Genomic DNA, 23,788 nt, shown 5'->3' with positions numbered 1-23,788 from the left:
AATCATTGTATTCTGTTTTTATTTATGTTTAACACAACGTCCCAACTTCATTGGAATTGGGTTTGTAAATCCCACACAGATATTTGTTTTTTTGTGTGTCTAAACTTGCCTTCTTATAGTTTTACAACCTACGTAAAGCTTTGTGTCCAAATTCACATCCCTGGACTTGCCTAAGCTGGAGCGAATATGACAACATATTAATTTCATAAACCAGAAAATACCAGGAAACTGCATGATGTGACCTTTTCAACAAATCTAGTGAGGAAAGATCATTTTAAATGTACATCAAATGTCTGTGCTCCGGTTTGTCTAAACAACATTTACTCCTGGAATTATTCATGAACTCATGACTGAATGAATATATTAATATCTAAGTGATATTTGCATTGTACAGATAGATATATTAACATACTTATGTAGAATTATTAGTGATGCATGATATTAAAACTTCTGGCCGATACCGATATCCGGTATTAACATTTCTGATATCGGCGATAACCGATGTTACCGATGTTGATATTCAGATTTTGTTCACGAGTGTAAATAAGCACTGATGAAAACTATTGAAAGAAGCCCATACCAGATTAGACCAGATAGTCTTCTTTATTGTGTAACAAAAGTAAAACATTTTAACATATTTAAGTCCAGAACCATTTAAGTAAAAACATCTGTGAAATAGCAGCAATATCAAATGTAGAGGAAATACAGTGGGTGCAGAAAGTATTCAGACCCTTTGAACTTTTTCACTCTGTGTCATTGCAGCCATTTGCCAAAATCAAAAAAGTTAATTTTATTTCTCATTAATGTACACTCAGCACCCCATCTTGACAAAAACAGAAATGAAGAAATGTTTGCAAATGTATTAAAAAGTAAAACTGAAATATCACATGGTCAGAAGTATTCAGACTCTGTGCTCAGTATTGAGTAGAAGCTCCTTTTCAGCTCGTACAGCCATGAGTCTTCTTGGGAATGATGCAGCAAGTTTTTCACACCTGGATTTGGGGATCCTCTGACATTCTTCCTTGCAGATCCTCTCCAGTTCTGTCAGGTTGGATGGTGAACGTTGGTGGACAGACATTCTGAGGTCTCTCCAGAGATGCTCAATTGGGTTTAGGTCAGGGCTCTGGCTGGGCCAGTCAAGAACGGTCACAGAGTTGTTGTGAAGCCACTCCTTTGTTATTTTAGCTGTGTGCTTAGGGTCATTGTCCTGTTGAAAGGCGAACCTTCGGCCCAGTCTGAGGTCCTGAACACTCTGGAAGAGGTTTTCCTCCAGGATATCTCTGTACTTGGCTGCATTCATCCTTCCTTCAATTGCAACCAGTCGTCCTGTCCCTGCAGCTGAAACCCCCCCCCCAACATGATGCTCCACCACCATGTTTCACTGTAGGGATTGTATTGGGCAGGTGATGAGCAGTGCCTGCTTTTCTCCACACATAGCGCTTAGAATTAACACCAGAAAGTTCAATCTTGGTCTCATCAGACCAGAGAATCTTATTTCTCATAGTCTGGGAGTCCTTCATGTGTTTTTGGCAAACTCTATGCTTTCATGTGTCTTGCACTGAGGAGAGGCTTCCGTCGGGCCACTCTGCCATAAAGCTCCGACTGGTGGAGGGCTGCAGTGATAGTTGACTTTGTGGAACTTTCTCCTATCTCCTGACTGCATCTCTGGAGCTCAGCCACAGTGATCTTTGGGTTCTTCTTTACCTCTCTCACCAAGGCTCTTCTCCCACCATTGCTCAGTTTGGCTGGACGGCCAGGTCTAGGAAGAGTTGTGGTCGTCCCAAACTTCTTCCATTTGAGGATTATGGAGGCCACTGTGCTCTGAGGAACCTTGAGTGCTGCAGAAATTCTTTTGTATCCTTGTCCAGATCTGTGCTTTGCCACAATTCTGTCTCTGAGCTCCTTGGGCAGTTCCTTCCACCTCATGATTCTCATTTGCTCTGACATGCACTGTGAGCTGTAAGGTCTTATATAGACAGGTGTGTGCCTTTCCTAATCAAGTCCAATCAGTTTAATTAAACACAGCTGGACTCCAATAAAGAAGCAGAACCATCTGGAGGAGGATCAGAAGAAATGGACAGCATGTGAGTTAAATATGAATGTCGCTGCAAAGGCTCTGAATACTTCTGACCATGTGATATTTCAGTTTTTCTTTTTTAATACATTTGCAAAATTTTCTACCTTTCTGTTTTTTTCTGTCAAGATGGGGTGCTGAGTGTACATTAATGAGAAATAAAATGAACTTTTTGATTTTGGCAAATGGCTGCAATGACACAGAGAGTGAAACATTTCAAGGGGTCTGAATACTTTCTGTACCTAATGTATGTCTTGACTGTGGTTTGACAAGGAATGTGCACATTTTGTGCTATGATCTGTGCACATTTCTGAAGTTACATGGGCCAGATATTCTTAAACTATAGCAAATGTCCCAAACACTGAAGCAGTTTTACTCCCAGTCCTCCACTCTTCTAACGGCTGGTCGTCGAGAACAACCATCTCCATTACTTTATGTCCTTAGCTTTTGTGCTATCCTTGCTGAATAAAGTTAAATTAAATGGGTAATTTAATTGGTTGCATTAAACGATTCGGCGTGGAATCCTCTTCTCACAACGTCACTGTTGCAAGTATTGAGTATTGTCAATTTGTGGAGCTTCCCCGGACATAATTCTCCTAGACTGCAGAATGTCTTCCTGTTTAGATGAAGCCAATCTTCCCACAATGCTTTGCTGCACAACTCAAGCAAATTTAGGAAAGTCCAGAGAGAGTTCATCAGTTTTTCACATCAGCTAATTTTACTCATCGGACCGATACCGATATATGGGCAACAATACTGATATCTGTGGATACCGATGTGGTCGCCGATATATTCCTAAAAATGATGTTGATCTGTCACAAGATAGAGCAGGACCAAGATGCACTGGTCACAAATATGTCCGTACTGAAGTAATCACATTTAGAAATCAGAACAAACCTCCGCAGAGCTCATTTTCAGCTGATTTTCTCACTTCTGCTTCTCGGTTGAACACAAGTCCTGAACATTTCATACCGTGGTCCTAGCATACGTCAGAAAACAGCAGGAATCAGTGATACACCACCGATTAGCCTGTTATGAAGTTACAGATAATGTTTGTATTGTTTCCAACATAACATCCTTTTCTGTATGAAAAAGAAACAAATGGATTTACTTTACTCTGCGGTGATTCAAAGCTGCTGATCTAAAGCTCAGCAGAAGTCATCTGTGCACAAGTAGGCAGTGGTGATCCTAGACCTTTGGAGGACAAACATCTGCTGGGTTTTTCTGCTTTACATGTAGGTTCCTGTATGTAAACATTTAAATTTACTTTCCTAGTCATTAAGTCATATTGTAGCCCACTGGCTCTTAGATTCCAAATCATCTCCCCTACATAGTTATAAAAATATCTCAACAGTCATTTTTTTTAAAATCATGAGATGCATTTGAAAACAAAACAATTTCATTTTCCTTTGTATAGAGGATGACACGAGGAATCTGTCACTATTATAATATCAGTTGATGGAAGATCTGGATATCAAAGTTTGTTCTGAAAATGAATGAATACATTGACCAAGATAACAGCTTTAAAGTAGTGAAATTACCCTAAAAATAGCTCGTAGGGTTAAAGGTAAAGGGCTTTATTGTTGCTGCATGTGTTGGTTTGAGCTGCTGCACTAATCTGTCCTTGCAAAGTTAATTAAATTAAATTTACAAAATTTAATGAGTTAAACTGAAGTGAATCCTGTAACTGTTGCTCAGGTTGCTTTCTTCTACTTCTCTCCAGTTTCCTGTTCTAATTGATGTGTCTGAAGGCCAGTATGGAGCTGATGAATTCCAACACTGTCCAAAGCACACATTCTGAAGCCAACTGAAAATATGTTATTTGTGTTTGTTAGATAAGTTAGATAAGTGCATGCTTCTTCCTCCAATATTCAGCCACAAATGTCAGCCGCAGCACGAGAATCCAAAAACCAGAGAAAATTCCAGGAAAACTGGAGGAGCAGCTGCTGTGTCACTGCTCCCTCTGCTGGTCGGAGCAGGACATGACTGGGATTCACACACTTCAGTCCAGCCTCACACTGGTCCTTTCACTACTGTTTTTATTATCCCTTTGCTTTCTACTCTCTGATTTGGATCTGCACAGGGAAGAGAAATAATCCTCACTGTTCTAACAGCTGCTCTCCTGTTGCAGTTACAGATGAGGACACAGTCAAGAGGTACTACGCCAAGTTTGAGGAGAAGTTCTTCCAGACCTGTGAAAAAGAGCTGGCCAAAATCAACACCTTCTACTCTGGTAATGAATACAGATGAATGGATTCATTCGTAGCTCTGGTGGTGTTTTCTTCTCACCGTTCGGCAGCGACTTTCTGTCTTTAACATCTCTCTCCCTCCTGCAGAAAAGTTGGCCGAGGCTCAGCGGCGATTCGCCACGCTACAGAACGAGCTGCAGTCCTCGCTGGACGCCCAGAGGGAGAGCTCGGCTAACGGGCGAGGCCTGAGGAGGAGGAAGACGGTGTTCGCCCTGTCGCAGCAGGAGCGATGCAAGCACAGGAACATAAAGGACCTGCAGCTGGCCTTCTCCGAGTTCTACCTCAGCCTCATTCTGCTGCAGAACTACCAGGTGCAGGTTCACTCGGGCTTAGTGGGTGTTTGTTGGTGTTGTGACCAACACAGAGCAGGAGTCTGTGGAGGTAAACCCACCCAGAACATTTTGTAGGGATGGTCAGAGAGTGGGGAATAAATCCAAGAGGGAATGGGGGTTCATTCGGTTGCTAATCAGTAACAGAGAGTAATACAACAAAGAACAGAAGGTGGTTGAATCAAGAGGTCTGGCAGATAGTAATAAATGGCAAAAGATAAAGAATTGTGGATACCTGTGGGAAATGGAATGAAGGAGTGACACTAGAAGGCATCCGTAGTAAAAGGTGGGCTATTTTCTTCGTCCACAGCTTGATTAAACTTTCTAGTTTCCACACAGAGGTCATTAATTTTATTTAATTAGTGCATTTAACGGGCAAATTGTTTATCGATCGGTGGGAAGAAAGAACTGTAAATGCCAGGTAGTTTAATGAGATGCTGAAAAAAGCCCCCAGGAGCTCTCAGTGTTGTTTCAGTGCTGGAGAATGGTCTAACTGCTCCTTAGTATCACTCTGCTGTAGGAGACAGAAATGCTTTCTCTGAATGTCTTTAAACCAGTCAGTGTTGCACAGGTGCAAATAAGAGCACCAAGGGAATTATTTTTGGCAGAATATTTGTATGTGGTGATCCTTTTGTTTGAATCAGTCCTTCCCGCCTTATTGCACAGTTTTTATCTACATCAGAACTTACTGTCTTCAGGTTGCAGTTGGGAGATGGTGGTCGTTGTTTTCTTGCAGCGACATTTTTTTTTAAACAGTTAAAGTCAGATTGTTGAAGGGGAGAAGAAAGCTGCATTAAATGTGTGTCAGAAAAAGCAGACTTCCACCAAAACAGTGGTAAACAACAGGTTTTACAAAGTTTTAACACTTTATACTCATCCAGTTTTACTTGAATCTACAGTTTTACAATCATGGATTCATTGATTATGGGATTTTAGGGTTGATATACAGCTGTCTGTTGTGGCTGATTCTACACTGCTCAAAAAAATTAAGGGAACACTTTGAAAAAACATCATATTTCAATGTGGAGGAAAATCAACTGGATCTTAGCATTGATATGGACTGGATAATGTGTTAGGAATGAAAAGTACCACTTTGTTTGATGGAATGAAAATGATCAACCCCCCAGGAGGGCTAAATTCAAGACACCCCAAAATCAAAGTGAAAAACTGATGTGGCAGGCTGGTCCATCTTTCTGAAATTCCTTGGCAGCAGCTCAAAATGGTATTCAGTAGTTTGTACGGCCTCCATGTGCTTGTATGCATGACTGACGATGTCGGGACAAGCTCTGAATGAGACGACGGATGATGTTCTGGGGTATCTCCTCCCAGAACTGGACCAGGGCATCACTGAGCTCCTGGACAGTCTGAGGAGCAACCTGATGGTGTCTGATGGAACAAAACATAATGTTCCAAAGGTGTTCTATTGGATTCAGGTCAGGTGAGCGTGGGGGCCAGCTAATGGTATCAGTTCCTTCATCCTCCAGGAACTGCATGAGTTCTCTTACCACATAAGACTGGGCATTGTCGTGCACCAGAAGGAATCCAGGACCACTGCACCAATGTAGGGTCTGACAATGGGTCAAAGGATTTCATCCTGATACCTAAAGGCAGTCAGAATGCCATTGTCCAGCCTGTAGAGGTCTGTGTGTCCCTCCATGGATATGCCTCCCCACACCATCACTGACCCACCACCAAACCGGTCATGCTGAACAATGTTACAGGCAGCATAACGTTCTCCACGGCTTCTCCAGACCCTTTCATGTCTGTCACATGTGCTCAGGGTGAACCTGCTCTCATCTGTGAAAAGCACAGGGCACCAGTGGTGGACCTGCAGATTCCTGTGTTCTATGGAAAATGCCAGCCGAGCTCCACGGTGCCAGTCAGCGAGCACAGCGGGCACTAGAGGACGCTGGGCCCTCAGACCACTCATCTCTTTCTGATTGTTTGGTCAGAGACCTTCACCCCAGTGGTCTGCTGGAGGTCATTTTGTAGAGCTATTGCAGTGCTCATCCTGGTCCTCCTTACACAAAGGAGCAGATACCTGTCCTGCTGATGGGTTGAGGACCTTCTACAGTCCTGTCCAGCTCTCCCAGACTAACTGTCTGTCTCCTGGAATCTCCTCCATGCTCTTGAGAATGTGCTGGGAGACACAGCAAACCTTCTGGCAATGGCACGCATTGATGTTTCATCCTGGAGGAGTTGGACTGTCTGTGGAACCTCTGTAGGGTCCAGGTATCGCCTCATGCTACCAGAAGTGACTCTGACCCTAGCCAAATGCAAAACTAGTGAAAAACAGTCAGAAAACATTAGGAAGGAAAAAACATCAGTGGCTTTCACCTGTAAACTCATTCCTGTTTTGGGGGGTGTCTCATTGTTACCCCTCTAGTGCATCTGTTGTTAATTTTATGAACACCAAAGCAGCTGAAACTGACTAAAAAGCTCCTCAGTTACTTATTGACCTGATCAGTATCCCACATGTTTCACTGATTTGATGCAATACTTAGATTAAAAAGTGTTCCTTTAATTTTTTGAGCAGTGTATATTAAACTAACAGAACTTGTGCACTTACAGAAATATAAAAAGCAAAGTAAAAGCCAGGATTTTAGTTTCCTTTGTGAACACATCGTATTTAAAGCCGCACTAATCAATATTTTTATGCAAACAAAGCTCAAAGACAGCGTGTAACCTAAGAAGGATCACTCACACACAGCTGCAGTGTTTGCTTTTCTGTTGCTTCTTTTTTACCTTAAATGTCAGAATAAACTGAACGTCAAATGCAAGCTGCTGGAATTCATGTCCTTCAGCTGTGGGAAGTTTTAATAGCTTTTTGTTTTTTCTACTGTTTTACAATGAAGAAAGCGAAACACAAAATGGCAAAAATGAGACAAAGCACAAACGAGACAAAAAGACAAAAAAGATGAAAAACAAGACAATATAACAAAAATGAGACACAAAAGAACAATCTAGTATTTTACTTTATGATCCAAACAACTTGTCATGGTCTAGAAATGATTTTAAATTTATAGTTTTACTAATTTAAAATCTGCCTTAATGTCTTCTCTGTAATTTTTCCACTTTGAGGGCCGGATTGGACCCTCTGGAGGACCACTTTTGGCCCACGGGCCTCATGTTGGACAGCCCTGGTCTAAATGAATTCTGTTATTGTTGTGTGTCGGCTGTACATGTATCTTTCTACTGTTACTAACATTTAGAACATGTCCAGTCGTGTGTTCACAGCTTCTTCATGTCCCTAAAATGTGTAGGAAGTTAAATCACCACAGAAGAAGCAGACAGAGCACGTTTTATCCCTGCAGTACATTCAGTTTGTATTTTATCTGCTTTACTACACTCAACAAAAATATAAACGCAACACTTTTGTTTTTGCTCCCATTTTTTATGAGATGAACTCAAAGATCTAAACCTTTTTCCACATACACAGTATCACCATTTCTCTCAAATATTGTTCACAAATCTGTCTAAATGTGTGATAGTGAGCACTTCTCCTTTGAATAGAATAGAATAGAATGCCTTTAATGTCACTATACACAAGTACAATGAGATTTAGAGCATCTCCATCAGTGCAAGATACATGTAATAAAAATCACAAAAAAGGATAAGTTAAAACAGTATAAAAGAATAAAAAGTGCATGGTCAGTGTGATATTGCACATTAGAATAGTCCGTATTGCACAGTGCTGAGATAATCCATCCCACCTCACAGGTGTGCCTTAGACTGCCCACAATAAAAGGACACTCTGAAAGGAGCAGTTCTATCACAGCACAATGCCACAGATGTAAGATCCGAGGGAGCGTGGAATTGGCATGCTGACAGCAGGAATGTCAACCAGAGCTGTTGCTGGTGTATTGAATGTTCATTTCTCTACCATAAGCCGTCTCCAAAGGCGTTCCAGAGAACTTGGCAGTACATCCAACCAGCCTCACAACCACAGACCACGTGTAACCACAGCAGCCCAGGACCTCCACATCCAGCATGTTCACCTCCAAGATGGTCTGAGACCAGCCACTGGGACAGCTGCTGAAACTATCGGTCTGCAGAACCAAAGAATTTCTGCACAAACTGTCAGAAACCGGTTTTCTGATGTCGGTGTTGTGGATGGAGTGGTCCATGGTGGCGGTGGGGTTATGGTATGGGCAGGCGTCTGAACACAGGTGCATTTTATTGATGGCATTCTGAATGCACAGAGATACTGTGACCAGATCCTGAGGCCCGTTGTTGTGCCATACATCCAAGAACATCACCTCATGTTGCAGCAGGATAATGCACGGCCCCATGCTGCAAAACAAAGCTGCACCTTTCAGAGTGTCCTTTTACTGTGGGCAGTCTAAGGCACACCTGTGCACTAATCATGGTGTCTGATCAGCATCTTGATATGGAACACCTGTGAGGTGGGATGGATTATCTCAGCAAAGGAGAAGTGCTCACTATCACACATTTAGACAGATTTGTGAACAACATTTGAGAGAAATGGTGATATTGTGTATGTGGAAAAAGGTTTAGATCTTTGAGTTCATCTCATAAAAAATGGGAGCAAAAACAAAAGTGTTGGTTTATATTTTTGTTGAGTGTAAATGCCCCTCCACTCCTGAAGCTTTTTTTCCTATTTAGCTCATTTATAGCTTCACGTCTGTCATCGACTGCAGATAGTTCATTAACTTCCCCTCTGTGTCTCTGCAGAACCTGAACTTCACTGGTTTCAGGAAGATCCTGAAGAAGCATGATAAAATTTTGGAGACGTCGAGGGGAGCCGACTGGAGGGTGGCCCACGTGGAAGTGGCTCCATTTTACACCTGCAAGAAGATCACCCAGCTGATCTCTGAGACCGAGGTACATCCTGGAACTAAAGATGTCCAGATATTTATCATTAGCAACAGAACAGTAAGAATTACAGCTCTCATCTTACTGTCTGGGTGTGATTCAGGCTTTGGTCACAACAGAGCTGGAAGGAGGCGACAGGCAGAAGGCCATGAAGAGGCTGAGGGTTCCTCCTCTGGGAGCTGCACAGGTCAGTGATATAGAAATGCAATATTTAGTCACTGATGCTGTTATCTCTGACTAAAACGCTGCTGTAAATGAGGAATCCTGTTGTCCTTTTAGTGCTCAAAATGAAACTTTCACTGGATTTCTGAATGCTCTTGTTTTAGCAGCCCGGTGTGCTGTATCATCCTAGATCAGCTCCACATAGATCTGCTACCATCATATTACCCCTCATATCCATCAGAAATACTCACAGGACTCCCGTGGAGCTTTCTTAAAGGCTGTGACTGTTCACTTTTTACAGTATACAGGAGGTCCTCGGTTTACGGCGTCCTCGACCTCCAGCGTTTTATCGTTACATCAAAGCTGGTTACATGGAACTAGTTGATGAGCGGATGAATATGTCGTCACGCGGCGCTATCAGATGGCTTTGTTTCCCAGCATAAGTCAGTCTCTTCTGATGCTGGAAGAAAAGGAAAGCCGTCTCCATGGAAGTGAAATTAGACAGAATAAAACGCTGGGAACAGAAACACCGACCAACATGGATCAAGTTGTAAAAACAGGTCAACATGTTGTAGTGACCCTCTGTGATGAATGAGTGAAACTTTATCTGGTTCTCTGCTGGTTTATTGAACCTTCACACAGGATACTGTGGGCCACAGCCAACGCCAGAATAACTAGAAAAACCCATAACTTAGCTCCAGAAGAACTAGAAAAACCCCATAACTTAGCTCCAGAAGATCTAGAAAAAACCCATAACTTAGCTCCAAAATAACTAGAAAAACCCCATAACTTAGCTCCAGAAGATCTAGAAAAAACCCATAACTTAGCTCCAGAATAACTAGAAAAACCCCATAACTTAGCTCCAGGAGATCTAGAAAAAACCCATAACTTAGCTCCAAAATAACTAGAAAAACCCCATAACTTAGCTCCAGAAGATCTAGAAAAAAACCATAACTTAGCTCCAAAATAACTAGAAAAACCCCATAACTTAGCTCCAGAAGATCTAGAAAAAACCCATAACTTAGCTCCAGAAGAACTAGAAAAACCCCATAACTTAGCTCCAGAAGATCTAGAAAAAACCCATAACTTAGCTCCAAAATAACTAGAAAAACCCCATAACTTAGCTCCAGAAGATCTAGAAAAAACCCATAACTTAGCTCCAGAATAACTAGAAAAACCCCATAACTTAGCTCCAGGAGATCTAGAAAAAACCCATAACTTAGCTCCAAAATAACTAGAAAAACCCCATAACTTAGCTCCAGAAGATCTAGAAAAAAACCATAACTTAGCTCCAAAATAACTAGAAAAACCCCATAACTTAGCTCCAGAAGATCTAGAAAAAACCCATAACTTAGCTCCAGAATAACTAGAAAAACCCCATAACTTAGCTCCAGAAGATCTAGAAAAAACCCATAACTTAGCTCCAGAATAACTAGAAAAACCCCATAACTTAGCTCCAGGAGATCTAGAAAAAACCCATAACTTAGCTCCAAAATAACTAGAAAAACCCCATAACTTAGCTCCAGAAGAACTAGAAAAACCCCATAACTTAGCTCCAGAAGATCTAGAAAAACCCCATAACTTAGCTCCAAAATAACTAGAAAAACCCCATAACTTAGCTCCAGAAGATCTAGAAAAAACCCATAACTTAGCTCCAGAATAACTAGAAAAACCCCATAACTTAGCTCCAGGAGATCTAGAAAAAACCCATAACTTAGCTCCAAAATAACTAGAAAAACCCCATAACTTAGCTCCAGAAGAACTAGAAAAACCCCATAACTTAGCTCCAGAAGATCTAGAAAAAACCCATAACTTAGCTCCAAAATAACTAGAAAAACCCCATAACTTAGCTTCAGAATAACTAGAAAAACCCCATAACTTAGCTCCAGAAGATCTAGAAAAAACCCATAACTTAGCTCCAGAATAACTAGAAAAACCCATAACTTAGCTCCAGAATAACTAGAAAAACCCCATAACTTAGCTCCAGAATAACTAGAAAAACCCCATAACTTAGCTCCAGAAGATCTAGAAAAAAACCCATAACTTAGCTCCAGAATAACTAGAAAAACCCATAACTTAGCTCCAGAATAACTAGAAAAACCCCATAACTTAGCTCCAGAAGATCTAGAAAAAACCCATAACTTAGCTCCAGAATAACTAGAAAAACCCCATAACTTAGCTCCAGAATAACTAGAAAAACCCCATAACTTAGCTCCAGAAGATCTAGAAAAAACCCATAACTTAGCTCCAGAATAACTAGAAAAACCCCATAACTTAGCTCCAGAATAACTAGAAAACCCCATAACTTAGCTCCAGAAGATCTAGAAAAAACCCATAACTTAGCTCCAGAATAACTAGAAAAACCCATAACTTAGCTCCAGAATAACTAGAAAAACCCCATAACTTAGCTCCAGAATAACTAGAAAAACCCCATAACTTAGCTCCAGAAGATCTAGAAAAACCCATAACTTAGCTCCAGAATAACTAGAAAACCCCATAACTTAGCTCCAGAATAACTAGAAAAACCCCATAACTTAGCTCCAGAAGATCTAGAAAAAACCCATAACTTAGCTCCAGAAGAACTAGAAAAACCCCATAACTTAGCTCCAGAAGAACTAGAAAAACCCCATAACTTAGCTCCAGAAGAACTAGAAAAACCCCATAACTTAGCTCCAGAAGATCTAGAAAAAACCCATAACTTAGCTCCAGAAGAACTAGAAAAACCCCATAACTTAGCTCCAGAAGATCTAGAAAAAACCCATAACTTAGCTCCAAAATAACTAGAAAAACCCCATAACTTAGCTCCAGAAGATCTAGAAAAAACCCATAACTTAGCTCCAGAATAACTAGAAAAACCCCATAACTTAGCTCCAGGAGATCTAGAAAAAACCCATAACTTAGCTCCAAAATAACTAGAAAAACCCCATAACTTAGCTCCAGAAGATCTAGAAAAAAACCATAACTTAGCTCCAAAATAACTAGAAAAACCCCATAACTTAGCTCCAGAAGATCTAGAAAAAACCCATAACTTAGCTCCAGAATAACTAGAAAAACCCCATAACTTAGCTCCAGAAGATCTAGAAAAAACCCATAACTTAGCTCCAGAATAACTAGAAAAACCCATAACATAGCTCCAGAATAAGTAGAAAAACCCATAACTTAGCTCCAGAATAACTAGAAAAACCCCATAACTTAGCTCCAGAATAAGTAGAAAACCCCATAACTTAGCTCCAGAATTAGCCGCCGTTCCCAGCTCTCTCTACTGCTGACTCTCAGCCAATCAGAGGTGAGCTAACTAAACATGACATGTTCACTGACATCAGGTAAATCTGGAACTGAACAATAAACACTGAAACCTCAACATCAACAACAATATCAGTCCGTTACAATATTCTGTTATCTTCTAGTAAAATCATTTATACATGCATTAAAGTCGTTGGTATTCATGACTTTATGAAGAACTGATGGATATCGTGATGCACGGAACAGATTTGTTTACATTTTCACCAGAGTTCAGACTTCCAGCGAGAATCTGCGTATGTCGATCCGTTCTAGCAGAACTCTGATGGAAGTGGAGGACCTCCTGTGTAGCAGTTAGTTAAAGACTGGAGCTGTAGCAGCAGTGAGGTGTGCTCACAGGATTTCTGGACAATTTAGAACTTCTGCTGTGTTTTGGCTCAATGGATGGACAGTGTGCACGCTTTCAAAGTGATCGTTTTTTAAATTCCACCTCTCTGAATGATAAATGATGGTGCTAATGGTTGAGAATCTCCTCCCCAGTGTCATTTTGATTTTAGCTGAATTTGTTTTCCTGACGTGTTGATGCAGACATGGAACACATGAATTTAGCTTTAATCCTGTCTTTTCTTCACAAGTCTATATGAGCACAATACTGCCAAATACTGTGAGAAATCTTTGTTTGAATGTGATTAGAACTGCATCACAGGGACTATTGTTCATGGAAAGGCACGCTGCTAATTGAGGGGATTTTTACAGATGAGAAGATTAATGAAGCTAAATAGAGTTAAAATAGTAGCTGAGTTATAATGGAGGGCTCTAATAATGTATATGCTGCCCTCTTTCTGTTTAGCTCTATATTTTGTCCTCATGAGAAGCATTTGTCTTCCGTTTGTTATGTTTTAGTTTATTTTTGCACGTATATCCAGCAGTAATAAAGAGCCACCATCTGTCCAGAACCCCCCACCCCTCATTCTACTTCAACTCAAATCTCATCAAATCCAGTGAGCTGTACTGGAATAGATGTTAAGTTTACATTAATGCCAAGGCAAAGTGCACGTTATTAAATCCCGTTCTATAACGATGTACAGTATAGGACAGTTTAATGTGATCAGAGAGCAGGACAGACGCTGAGTGCAGTCGTACATTCGTGATTACTGATGGTTTATCTCTTTGTGCTGTGAACTAAAAGCTCAGGGAACCGTCTAAATGTTAAAGTATGTCCCTCTGCTGTACGCTGTCTTCCATTCAAACTGTTTCAGAGCGATAATTTCTGAGGTTTTCTGTCCACAGCCGGCTCCAGCGTGGACCACCTTCAGAGTGGGTCTTTACTGTGGAGTGTTCCTCGTCCTGTTGGTCACTGTGGTCATCACAGGTAACTCACCTGCACATGTCTGAACATCTTATAATGCTGTGATACCTACGATGCTGAACTGACTCAGTTTTTACTTCCTGGATTTTGACGGTCAGCGAGCTTTGGCCAGAAATACATGAGCAGAACTCACTGGTTAAAGAAGAACAAACTGAATGAGAAGTCAGACTCAGGAATGATTCAGAGTTAGCGCTTAAATCTCTTTCTATAAATGAGTTTGTTTCCGTGTCATAACCTGACCTCTCTTTAAAAGGATTAAACAAGATAGTACTAAAAATTCTTAAATGTCATTTACAGAGTTGTTGGGAATCTCTTGGTCTCAAATGCAGACTTTAGCACAAACATGAATGATTTATTTTTGAATTGGTTAATCCGGCTGTTAGTTCTCTGCTGCTGATCAGAGTCCACATGTGGACGGATTATGAGACAACTGGCATCGATGAGTCTGAAAGTAAAACACAACTGGTTGTTTTTTGTCTCTTTGTGGTTGTTTTGTGTCTCTTTGTTGTTGTTTTGTGTCTCTTTGTGGCTGTTTTGTGTCTCTTTGTGGCTGTTTTTGTCTCTTTGTGGCTGTTTTTGTCTCTTTGTGGCTGTTTGTGTCTCTTCGTGGCTGTTTGTGTCTCTTTGTGGCTGTTTTTGTCTCTTTGTTGTTGTTTTGTGTCTCTTTGTGGCTGTTTTTGTCTCTTTGTTGTTGTTTTGTGTCTCTTTGTGGCTGTTTTTGTCTCTTTGTGGCTGTTTTTGTCTCTTTGTGGCTGTTTGTGTCTCTTCGTGGCTGTTTGTGTCTCTTCGTGGCTGTTTGTGTCTCTTTGTGGCTGTTTGTGTCTCTTTGTGGCTGTTTTGTGTCTCTTTGTGGCTGTTTTGTGTCTCTTTGTGGCTGTTTGTGTCTCTTCGTGGCTGTTTGTGTCTCTTTGTGGCTGTTTTTGTCTCTTTGTGGCTGTTTTTGTCTCTTTGTTGTTGTTTTTTGTCTCTTTGTGGTTGTTTTGTGTCTCTTTGTGGCTGGTTTTTGTCTCTTTGTGGCTGGTTTTTGTCTCTTTGTGGCTGTTTTGTGTCTCTTTGTGGTTGTTTTTTGTCTCTTTGTGGTTGTTTTGTGTCTCTTTGTTGTTGTTTTGTGTCTCTTTGTGGCTGTTTTTGTCTCTTTGTGGCTGTTTTGTGTCTTTTTGTGACTGTTTTTGTCTCTTTGTGGCTGTTTTGTGTCTCTTTGTGGCTGTTTTTGTCTCTTTGTGGCTGTTTTTGTCTCTTTGTGGCTGTTTTGTGTCTCTTTGTGGCTGTTTTTGTCTCTTTGTGGCTGTTTTTGTCTCTTCGTTGTTGTTTTGTGTCTCTTTGTTGTTGTTTTGTGTCTCTTTGTGGTTGTTTTTTGTCTCTTTGTGGTTGTTTTTTGTCTCTTTGTGGTTGTTTTGTGTCTCTTTGTTGTTGTTTTTTGTCTCTTTGTGGTTGTTTTGTGTCTCTTTGTTGTTGTTTTGTGTCTCTTTGTGGCTGTTTTGTGTCTCTTTGTGGCTGTTTTTGTCTCTTTGTGGCTGTTTTTGTCTCTTTGTGGCTGTTTTGTGTCTCTTTGTGGCTGTTTTTGTCTCTTTGTGGCTGTTTTTGTCTCTTCGTTGTTGTTTTGTGTCTCTTCGTTGTTGTTTTGTGTCTCTTTGTTGTTGTTTTGTGTCTCTTTGTGGTTGTTTTTTGTCTCTTTGTGGTTGTTTTTTGTCTCTTTGTGGTTGTTTTGTGTCTCTTTGTTGTTGTTTTTTGTCTCTTTGTGGTTGTTTTGTGTCTCTTTGTTGTTGTTTTGTGTCTCTTTGTGGCTGTTTTGTGTCTCTTTGTGGCTGTTTTTGTCTCTTCGTGTCTCTTATATCTGCTTATGGGTTTTTGTGCTTCTTTTTGTTCAGGGTTAATTTCTTTCACTTTTTCATTGTTTTGCGTCTCTTTTATCTGAGTGCTGTCACATGCAAACGTGTTTTTGTTTGAAATTGACCTCAAACAGAAAGTGTGATTTAAGGATCACTGGCCTGTTCAGTAATTCACACAGATCACGGTTTAATACTTGCATTACTGGCAATTATTGTTAAATACAGCTTGAAAGGAGACACAAAGTGTGATATTAATTTCAGTAAACTTCGGCCTTAGTATTTGTTTTCCATCGTTCTGTGAGCAGTATGTCTGTAAAATGGTGGTAATCTGACTTTTATGGAGCATTAAAATGCATTTACTGGAGTGAACACTGCAGAAATAGTTTGTCTTTGACATTTTTTTTCATTTAAGATTTTCTGTCCAGTGCAGCAGAATGTGACATGAGCCGGTTTAACACGCTTAGCATCGGTTACGTCAAAAGTAGCAGCTCAAAGTAGCTTCTGTTTCGTCAAATTACTCATATTTGAATGTTTTCTCTCTGTCACACCGTCGTCTTTAGGAGCTGTGGTGATCCGTAGCTCTGATGTTTGGCCCATGGTCAGGATCTACAGAGGAGGCTTCCTGTTAATAGAATTCCTCTTCCTATTGGGTAAACACACATGTCATGCACATGCTCAGATGCTACACTGGGAGCCAAGTTTCCCTTCATTCATTTCAGAACAAAGACATTCCTCAGAAATGGGTCTAGTATAATACCTGGAGTAAATACCACAGCTCACTCAGTTTCAGTTTTAATCGTCCGTCTGCACTCAGGTTCTTCTCACCTCCACGTTTGTGTCTTCCAGGCATCAACACGTACGGCTGGAGGCAGGCAGGAGTCAATCACGTGCTCATATTCGAACTGAACCCCAGAAACAACCTGTCGCACCAACATCTGTTTGAGGTCAGAGCACAGAAACGCTAACATGCCTCCTAAACCACTGAGGTCATCGTAGAATGGTTCTGCCAGTTAACATGCTGGAATCTGTTCGGGTGTCCGGCTTTATTCGTCCTCAGCTTCACCATGAAAGGGCGTCACGCTCAAACACTGAACTGTACTGTGTTTGTGCAGATTGCGGGTCTGTTGGGGGTGTTGTGACTCAGTTGTTGTGTTTTTTTGCAGATTGCGGGTCTGTTGGGGATGTTGTGACTCAGTAGTTGTGTTTTTTTTGCAGATTGCGGGTCTGTTGGGGATGTTGTGACTCAGTTGTTGTGTTTTTTTGCAGATTGCGGGTCTGTTGGGGGTGTTGTGACTCAGTTGTTGTGTTTTTTTGCAGATTGCGGGTCTGTTGGGGGTGTTGTGACTCAGTTGTGTTTTTTTTGCAGATTGCGGGTCTGTTGGGGGTGTTGTGACTCAGTTGTTGTGTTTTTTTGCAGATTGCGGGTCTGTTGGGGGTGTTGTGACTCAGTTGTTGTGTTTTTTTTGCAGATTGTGGGTCTGTTGGGGGTGTTGTGACTCAGTTGTTGTGTTTTTTTGCAGATTGCGGATCTGTTGGGGGTGTTGTGACTCAGTTGTTGTGTTTTTTTTGCAGATTGCGGGTCTGTTGGGGGTGTTGTGACTCAGTTGTTGTGTTTTTTTTGCAGATTGCGGGTCTGTTGGGGGTGTTGTGACTCAGTAGTTGTGTTTTTTTTGCAGATTGTGGGTCTGTTGGGGGTGTTGTGACTCAGTTGTTGTGTTTTTTTTGCAGATTGCGGGTCTGTTGGGGGTGTTGTGACTCAGTTGTTGTGTTTTTTTGCAGATTGCGGGTCTGTTGGGGGTGTTGTGACTCAGTTGTTGTGTTTTTTTGCAGATTGCGGGTCTGTTGGGGGTGTTGTGACTCAGTAGTTGTGTTTTTTTTGCAGATTGTGGGTCTGTTGGGGGTGTTGTGACTCAGTTGTTGTGTTTTTTTTGCAGATTGCGGGTCTGTTGGGGGTGTTGTGACTCAGTTGTTGTGTTTTTTTTGCAGATTGCGGATCTGTTGGGGGTGTTGTGACTCAGTTGTTGTGTTTTTTTTGCAGATTGCGGGTCTGTTGGGGGTGTTGTGACTCAGTTGTTGTGTTTTTTTTGCAGATTGCGGGTCTGTTGGGGGTGTTGTGACTCAGTAGTTGTGTTTTTTTTGCAGATTGTGGGTCTGTTGGGGGTGTTGTGACTCAGTTGTTGTGTTTTTTTTGCAGATTGCGGGTCTGTTGGGGGTGTTGTGACTCAGTTGTTGTGTTTTTTTGCAGATTGCGGGTCTGTTGGGGGTGTTGTGACTCAGTTGTTGTGTTTTTTTGCAGATTGCGGGTCTGTTGGGGGTGTTGTGACTCAGTAGTTGTGTTTTTTTTGCAGATTGTGGGTCTGTTGGGGGTGTTGTGACTCAGTTGTTGTGTTTTTTTTGCAGATTGCGGGTCTGTTGGGGGTGTTGTGACTCAGTTGTTGTGTTTTTTTTGCAGATTGCGGGTCTGTTGGGGGTGTTGTGACTCAGTTGTTGTGTTTTTTTTGCAGATTGCGGGTCTGTTGGGGGTGTTGTGGTGCGTCAGTCTGCTGTCCTGCCTCTTCAGTGACAGCATCCTGGTCCCCATGCAGGCCAACCCTCTGGCTCTCTACGGCTTCTTTCTCCTCTTCCTCATCAACCCCTTCAAGACCTGCTACTACAAGTCCCGCTTCTGGCTGCTCAAACTCTTGGTACCGTCACTGCTTCAGAAACTACAATGTCCACACGTCTGTTTATTTGTAAAAAAATGTGTCATTTGGTGCAGCATCTTCATAGGCTGCATTTAACTGAGTTTTGTTTGAAAAATCAGGTCCATGTGAGCTGCTGTGGCTCCTCAGGATGGAGTCTTTATGCATTAATAATATGTAAAGCTACAGAGCATGAGTTTAGATCAGGAGCGTCCAACATGAGGCCCGTGGTCCAAAAGTGGTCCTCCAGAGGGTCCAATCCGGCCCTCAAATTGCAAAAATTCCAGAGAAGACATTAACTGCAGATTGTAAATGAGTAAAACTATAAATTTAAAATCATTTCTCGACCATGACAAGTTGTTTGGATCATAAAGTAAAATACCAGATTGTTGACTGTTCTTTTGTCGTTTTGTGTTTGTTTTTGTTGTTTTTTGTCTCATTTTTGTGGTTGTGATCCTCCAGTAAATCCTCTGGTTCAGTTCCAGGTGACTAAATGTTGTGTTCCTTTGTAGACACTCTGTGATCTGGAAGCTTTAATGTGGAAATGATAAACTGAGGATGAATGCTGAGGAAACTGAACTTAATTTTCTTAAGAAATTTCAGTGCTGTGGTTTTACTGCAGATGAAATTGGACTGATTGTGGAACCTGGACTAAGAGGAGTTTGACTCTCCTGGTTCAGAAGTTTCTCTGTTATTTTCCACAAAGGTTACAAACCCACTTTCAGCACTAAGTACCAAATCTTAGCCTCTTGAATTGAGTCGGTACGTGATCTAATGCTTTCACTGAGCATCCAGAAATAAATGCTGCACTTTAACGTTTGAGAAGCTGGTTTGTCTTCATCTGCTTTGCTGTGAAGAGAAAGTCATCCTCCCGTCTGTCTTCCTCCAGTTTCGAGTGGTGACGGCTCCTTTCCATCGGGTCGGATTTGCAGACTTCTGGCTGGCCGACCAGCTGAACTCTCTGGGGGTGGTTCTGATGGATCTGGAGTACATGATCTGTTTCTACAGTTTCGAACTGGACTGGAAGAAACATGACGGACTGATCAGCAAAGGTGAGAATTAAAACCAACCTTACTGTGGATTCCAGCGCTGTGAAGTGTGTCTGAAACTGTAGACCTCCGTCCTGTTCAGGTAAAGACGTGTGTAATTCCTACTCCTACGGCGTTCGTGCGGTCATCAAATGTCTTCCCGCCTGGTTCCGATTCGTCCAATGCCTCCGCCGTTACCGTGACACCAAGCGGGCCTTCCCTCACCTGGTGAATGCTGGGAAATATTCCACTTCCTTCTTCGTGGTCACCTTCTCTGCCCTTTACAGCACACACAAAGGTAAACGAACAGCAGAACTTCTACCATGTGCTTTATAAATGCAGTGTGGAACGTAAGCCCCGTTATCGACCAAAATGCACCAAGCACCGACCGTATTTATGTTATTTCTGTATGTTTAAGGCTTTATAAACCCTTCTAGACCACAGAGCAGCACTATGCAGCCGTCAGACATCTGTGTGCTGAATGCTGATGCGACGCTCTCTGAGCCAATCACAGCCCAGCCCTCGTCACTACAAGTTTTATTTTGATTAAATACTCTTTAAATATGTTTTAATTATTATCTTTTTATTTTGTTTTCAATTTTTTTAGTCTAGAAAATGCTTACTTTGCCACAAAAATAATTAAAATAATCCCTCCTCTTCTGAGCCAGTCTATGACTGAACTGTGGTGCTGCAATGCATCATGGGAGTTCTGGGTGTTGAGGGTTTAAATGTCATTGTTGGGTTCGTGGTAGTGTTCCAGTTTTATTGTGTTTTGTGGTTTAGTCGGCCTGGGTAGTTTGGTTCAGTGTTGTCATGAAGTGAGTGTGAAGTGTGTTTGATCACTTCCTGCTCTTTGTGTGTCAAAATAAAAGCATAAAAGGCAGATATCCTTTCTCCAGTGTAGCTCGCCACAATAATAAACTTAAAAATATCTGTTTAGCACAAAGTCCTGCGATACCAAATGCAATTTAAAAATCTGCGATGCAGTAGGACTGCTGTATATTTGTTCCTGTTTAAGACGTTTTTCTGTTTGCTGAAATGTTCCAGTTTTAATTAGCTCTAAATGCAAATCAGTATAAAGTACAATTCTAAGTCCTGACAGACTCACTTCTGAGAGAAACAAATCCACACACGCAGAAAATTAATGCAGTCACTGTGGTTTCTACTTTTTCTCATTCAGTGTTGAGCTAAACGTTTAATCTACAATAACAGACAATAATAGAAATAAATGAAAAGCACTGAATGAGTGTAGATTTGCATTGTTTGTTTTTCCTCATGTCAGCTGCTCAACAAAGAAAACAAACTTCACAGTATTTTTTAAAATGTATAATATTTCATTTTTGATGATCAAAAATCTAAAACTTCTAAAGCTTAGTCCACTCAGATATCTTTACAGAAATCTTTTCAAAGCGTGAGTGAATAAATCTGTTATAAAGGAGGACAGAACTTTTGTGTCCTGAAGAAATGAACACGGTTCTGTATTTACCATGTGAACAACTTGAAGAAAGCTTTCCTTTCCACCCGTGTTCTCCTCAGATGAAGCTCCTGCTGAAGCTCGGGTCTTCCTCTACTTGTACATCGGCTGTTTGGTGGTCAGCTCGTGTTACACGCTGGTCTGGGATCTGAAGATGGACTGGGGCCTGTTTGATCGGAACGCCGGAGAAAACACCTTTCTGAGAGAGGAGATCGTGTACCCACACAAGGTATGTCTGCAGTCGTCCACATAAATGGACATCCTCTGGTGGACGTTTGTTTCTGATCGATAACTTTAAACCCTGATGTGCTCCGTGGAGGACATCCCAGAATTTCCCATCACATCGTGTGAATGGGGAGGATGAGGGGAGCTTTGTTTTCATGCTAAGACAAAACACAATTTAATTTATGTTCATGTTCAGTTTAATTTAGTTCATAAACCTCCTATTAGGTTCAGCAAAAATGTTCCTGGTTTAATTACCCAAAAGTGTCAGAAACCTAAAAAATCCCAATAAATCCTGTTTACAGCTCATTAATAATGACATTATGAAGCATTTTAATCAGTGTTTAGTGCAGTGGTGTTCTTTCGCTCTCACAGAGGAGAATTCATTCGTTTTCCATAAATACATGATAAAACATTTCGTGTACGTTGGAAAGAGCTGCACATGAAATAAATAGTTTTACATGTTTGTAGAGCTGTGAAATGAACACTTTTCATTATGTTGATTGCACTTAAAAAGCCTAACAGAAGAAGATTCATAGTGAAAAATACATTTTTAACAATCTCTTTATTAGATTTTTTTACTTTAAAATGGATTTATTTGACTCTCAACACAACAGGAGGCTTAGAAAATGGATCAACATTGTTGTGTCCTCCGTTTGATTTCAAAGTATTACTGTGTTTTTTTTATTTTTTATGGTTAAATTGTTGTACGACCATAAAAATATTTTTATATTGTGAGTTGTTTTTTTAGCTCCAAAAGGCAGAAAATCATGAAAAAAGTCAAACTGAAAGATGCTTTCATTCCTCAGTTCTCAGGAGGATATAATAAGGGAGAGCCATGGGAAAAATAAGAACGATTTTTATTTCCTTAATGTGCTCCTTACGATTACCGTAGTTTGGAAAACACATGAATACGTGTTTTCTGCTGTGAATGACCTTGTATTATTTGAAGTTCAGCTTGTGATGGAGTTGGTGGTTCCTGGAGATGATTTGTGTCTCGTATCTTCACCTGATACACCATGACCTTCAGGTGCCTCCAAACATGGCATCAAATGCATCTTCTAGGGTATCTGAAACATAAAAGCATACATTTAATAAAATGTATGGAAGCTGTGGGCCACCCTGTAGATAACCCACCATGTCTTCTTCTGTCCTGTCTCCTTCAGGCCTACTACTACAGTGCCATAGTGGAGGACGTGCTCTTACGCTTTGCTTGGATTTTAACCATCTCCCTCACCACACTCACTGATTTCCACGGCATGGCTGACATCCTGGCTACAATACTGGCTCCACTGGAGGTGTTTAGGTACACAACTCCTGTCTTTAATCTTTCTTCTTACCAACCCCGGCCTATTCCAAACCAAGCAAAAGATGAACATCGACATCCCGGTGTTTTTAGAGCAGGTACATAATGTTCCGTCCTTGTCCTTCCCAGACGCTTCGTGTGGAACTTCTTCCGACTGGAGAACGAACATCTGAATAACTGTGGTGAGTTCAGGGCCGTCAGAGACATCAGCGTGGCTCCGCTCAACGCCGACGACCAAACCCTGCTGGAGCAGATGATGGACCAGGAGGACGGGGTCAGGAACCGGCAGGGCAAGAAGAGCTGGAAAAGGAGCTACAGCATGAGTCTACGCCGGCCACGCCTCGCCTCACAGTGAGCACGGATCTACGGTCCCTTATCAGACTCCATCATCTCTGTTCTTATTGAGTGTTTCTACTGACAGCAAACACGGCAACAAATTATTTTTAAAAGTCAAAACCATCAAGGCATCAGCACCATTTAAAAAATAATCCAGTGGAGGACTTTAGCTTTCAGTGCAACAAAGAGGAGCCCCAACATTCAGTAAAACACCCTGAAAAACCAGTTGTTCAAACCTCTCAACTAAGTAATGAATGTCAACTTAATTTTTAAATATTTAGGGTTGATAGAGAAAGACAAGTTTGTTCCTGTTGCTTTTTTGTGAAGCGTAGTCAGCTTCTGCAGCTCGTTTGCAAGCAAAAATCAGGTTACATTTCTATTTTTGTATGGATAGTGAGCTAGCATGGTAAGCTAAGAGGCAGGTTTAATTTTACCAAAATATTTTAATGACTGAAAATACGTCGTTCTGGGATGTGGACATGAGAAAGCAGTGCTGGGTTTATTTTAAGTCAAATGTCCCCTTTGATATGGATAATGTTTCTCCTGGAGCAACAGTTGATTTCAGTGTTTTTGTTGTTGAATTACCATGAATCAGGAATTACATCCATCCTCTACTACTACTGTACTGCTGTCAGGAGACAGTTATTCATGAT

General features: G+C 41.2%; 1 protein-coding gene across 1 annotated transcript in view; it reads left to right on the top strand.

Annotated features, from left to right (window-relative positions):
• LOC110958020 (xenotropic and polytropic retrovirus receptor 1 homolog) overlaps window positions 1–23,788 on the top strand; it is a 72,055-nt gene that overhangs the window by 40,232 nt on the left and 8,035 nt on the right. Inside the window, exons 3-15 of the mRNA XM_051952911.1 lie at window positions 4,206–4,307; window positions 4,411–4,634; window positions 9,348–9,497; window positions 9,592–9,675; window positions 14,181–14,262; window positions 16,649–16,738; window positions 16,935–17,032; window positions 18,593–18,772; window positions 19,659–19,821; window positions 19,901–20,095; window positions 21,334–21,500; window positions 22,660–22,799; window positions 22,929–23,150. Coding sequence (XP_051808871.1) covers window positions 4,206–4,307; window positions 4,411–4,634; window positions 9,348–9,497; window positions 9,592–9,675; window positions 14,181–14,262; window positions 16,649–16,738; window positions 16,935–17,032; window positions 18,593–18,772; window positions 19,659–19,821; window positions 19,901–20,095; window positions 21,334–21,500; window positions 22,660–22,799; window positions 22,929–23,150 — 1,897 coding nt within the window. The remainder of the gene's footprint in view (window positions 1–4,205; window positions 4,308–4,410; window positions 4,635–9,347; window positions 9,498–9,591; window positions 9,676–14,180; window positions 14,263–16,648; window positions 16,739–16,934; window positions 17,033–18,592; window positions 18,773–19,658; window positions 19,822–19,900; window positions 20,096–21,333; window positions 21,501–22,659; window positions 22,800–22,928; window positions 23,151–23,788) is intronic.

Source organism: Acanthochromis polyacanthus, chromosome 9, assembly GCF_021347895.1.
Source record: "Acanthochromis polyacanthus isolate Apoly-LR-REF ecotype Palm Island chromosome 9, KAUST_Apoly_ChrSc, whole genome shotgun sequence".
Classification (NCBI taxonomy): domain Eukaryota; kingdom Metazoa; phylum Chordata; class Actinopteri; family Pomacentridae; genus Acanthochromis; species Acanthochromis polyacanthus.
The sequence above is the reverse complement of the archived record's forward strand: the minus strand, read 5'-3'. Positions and strand labels throughout refer to the sequence as shown.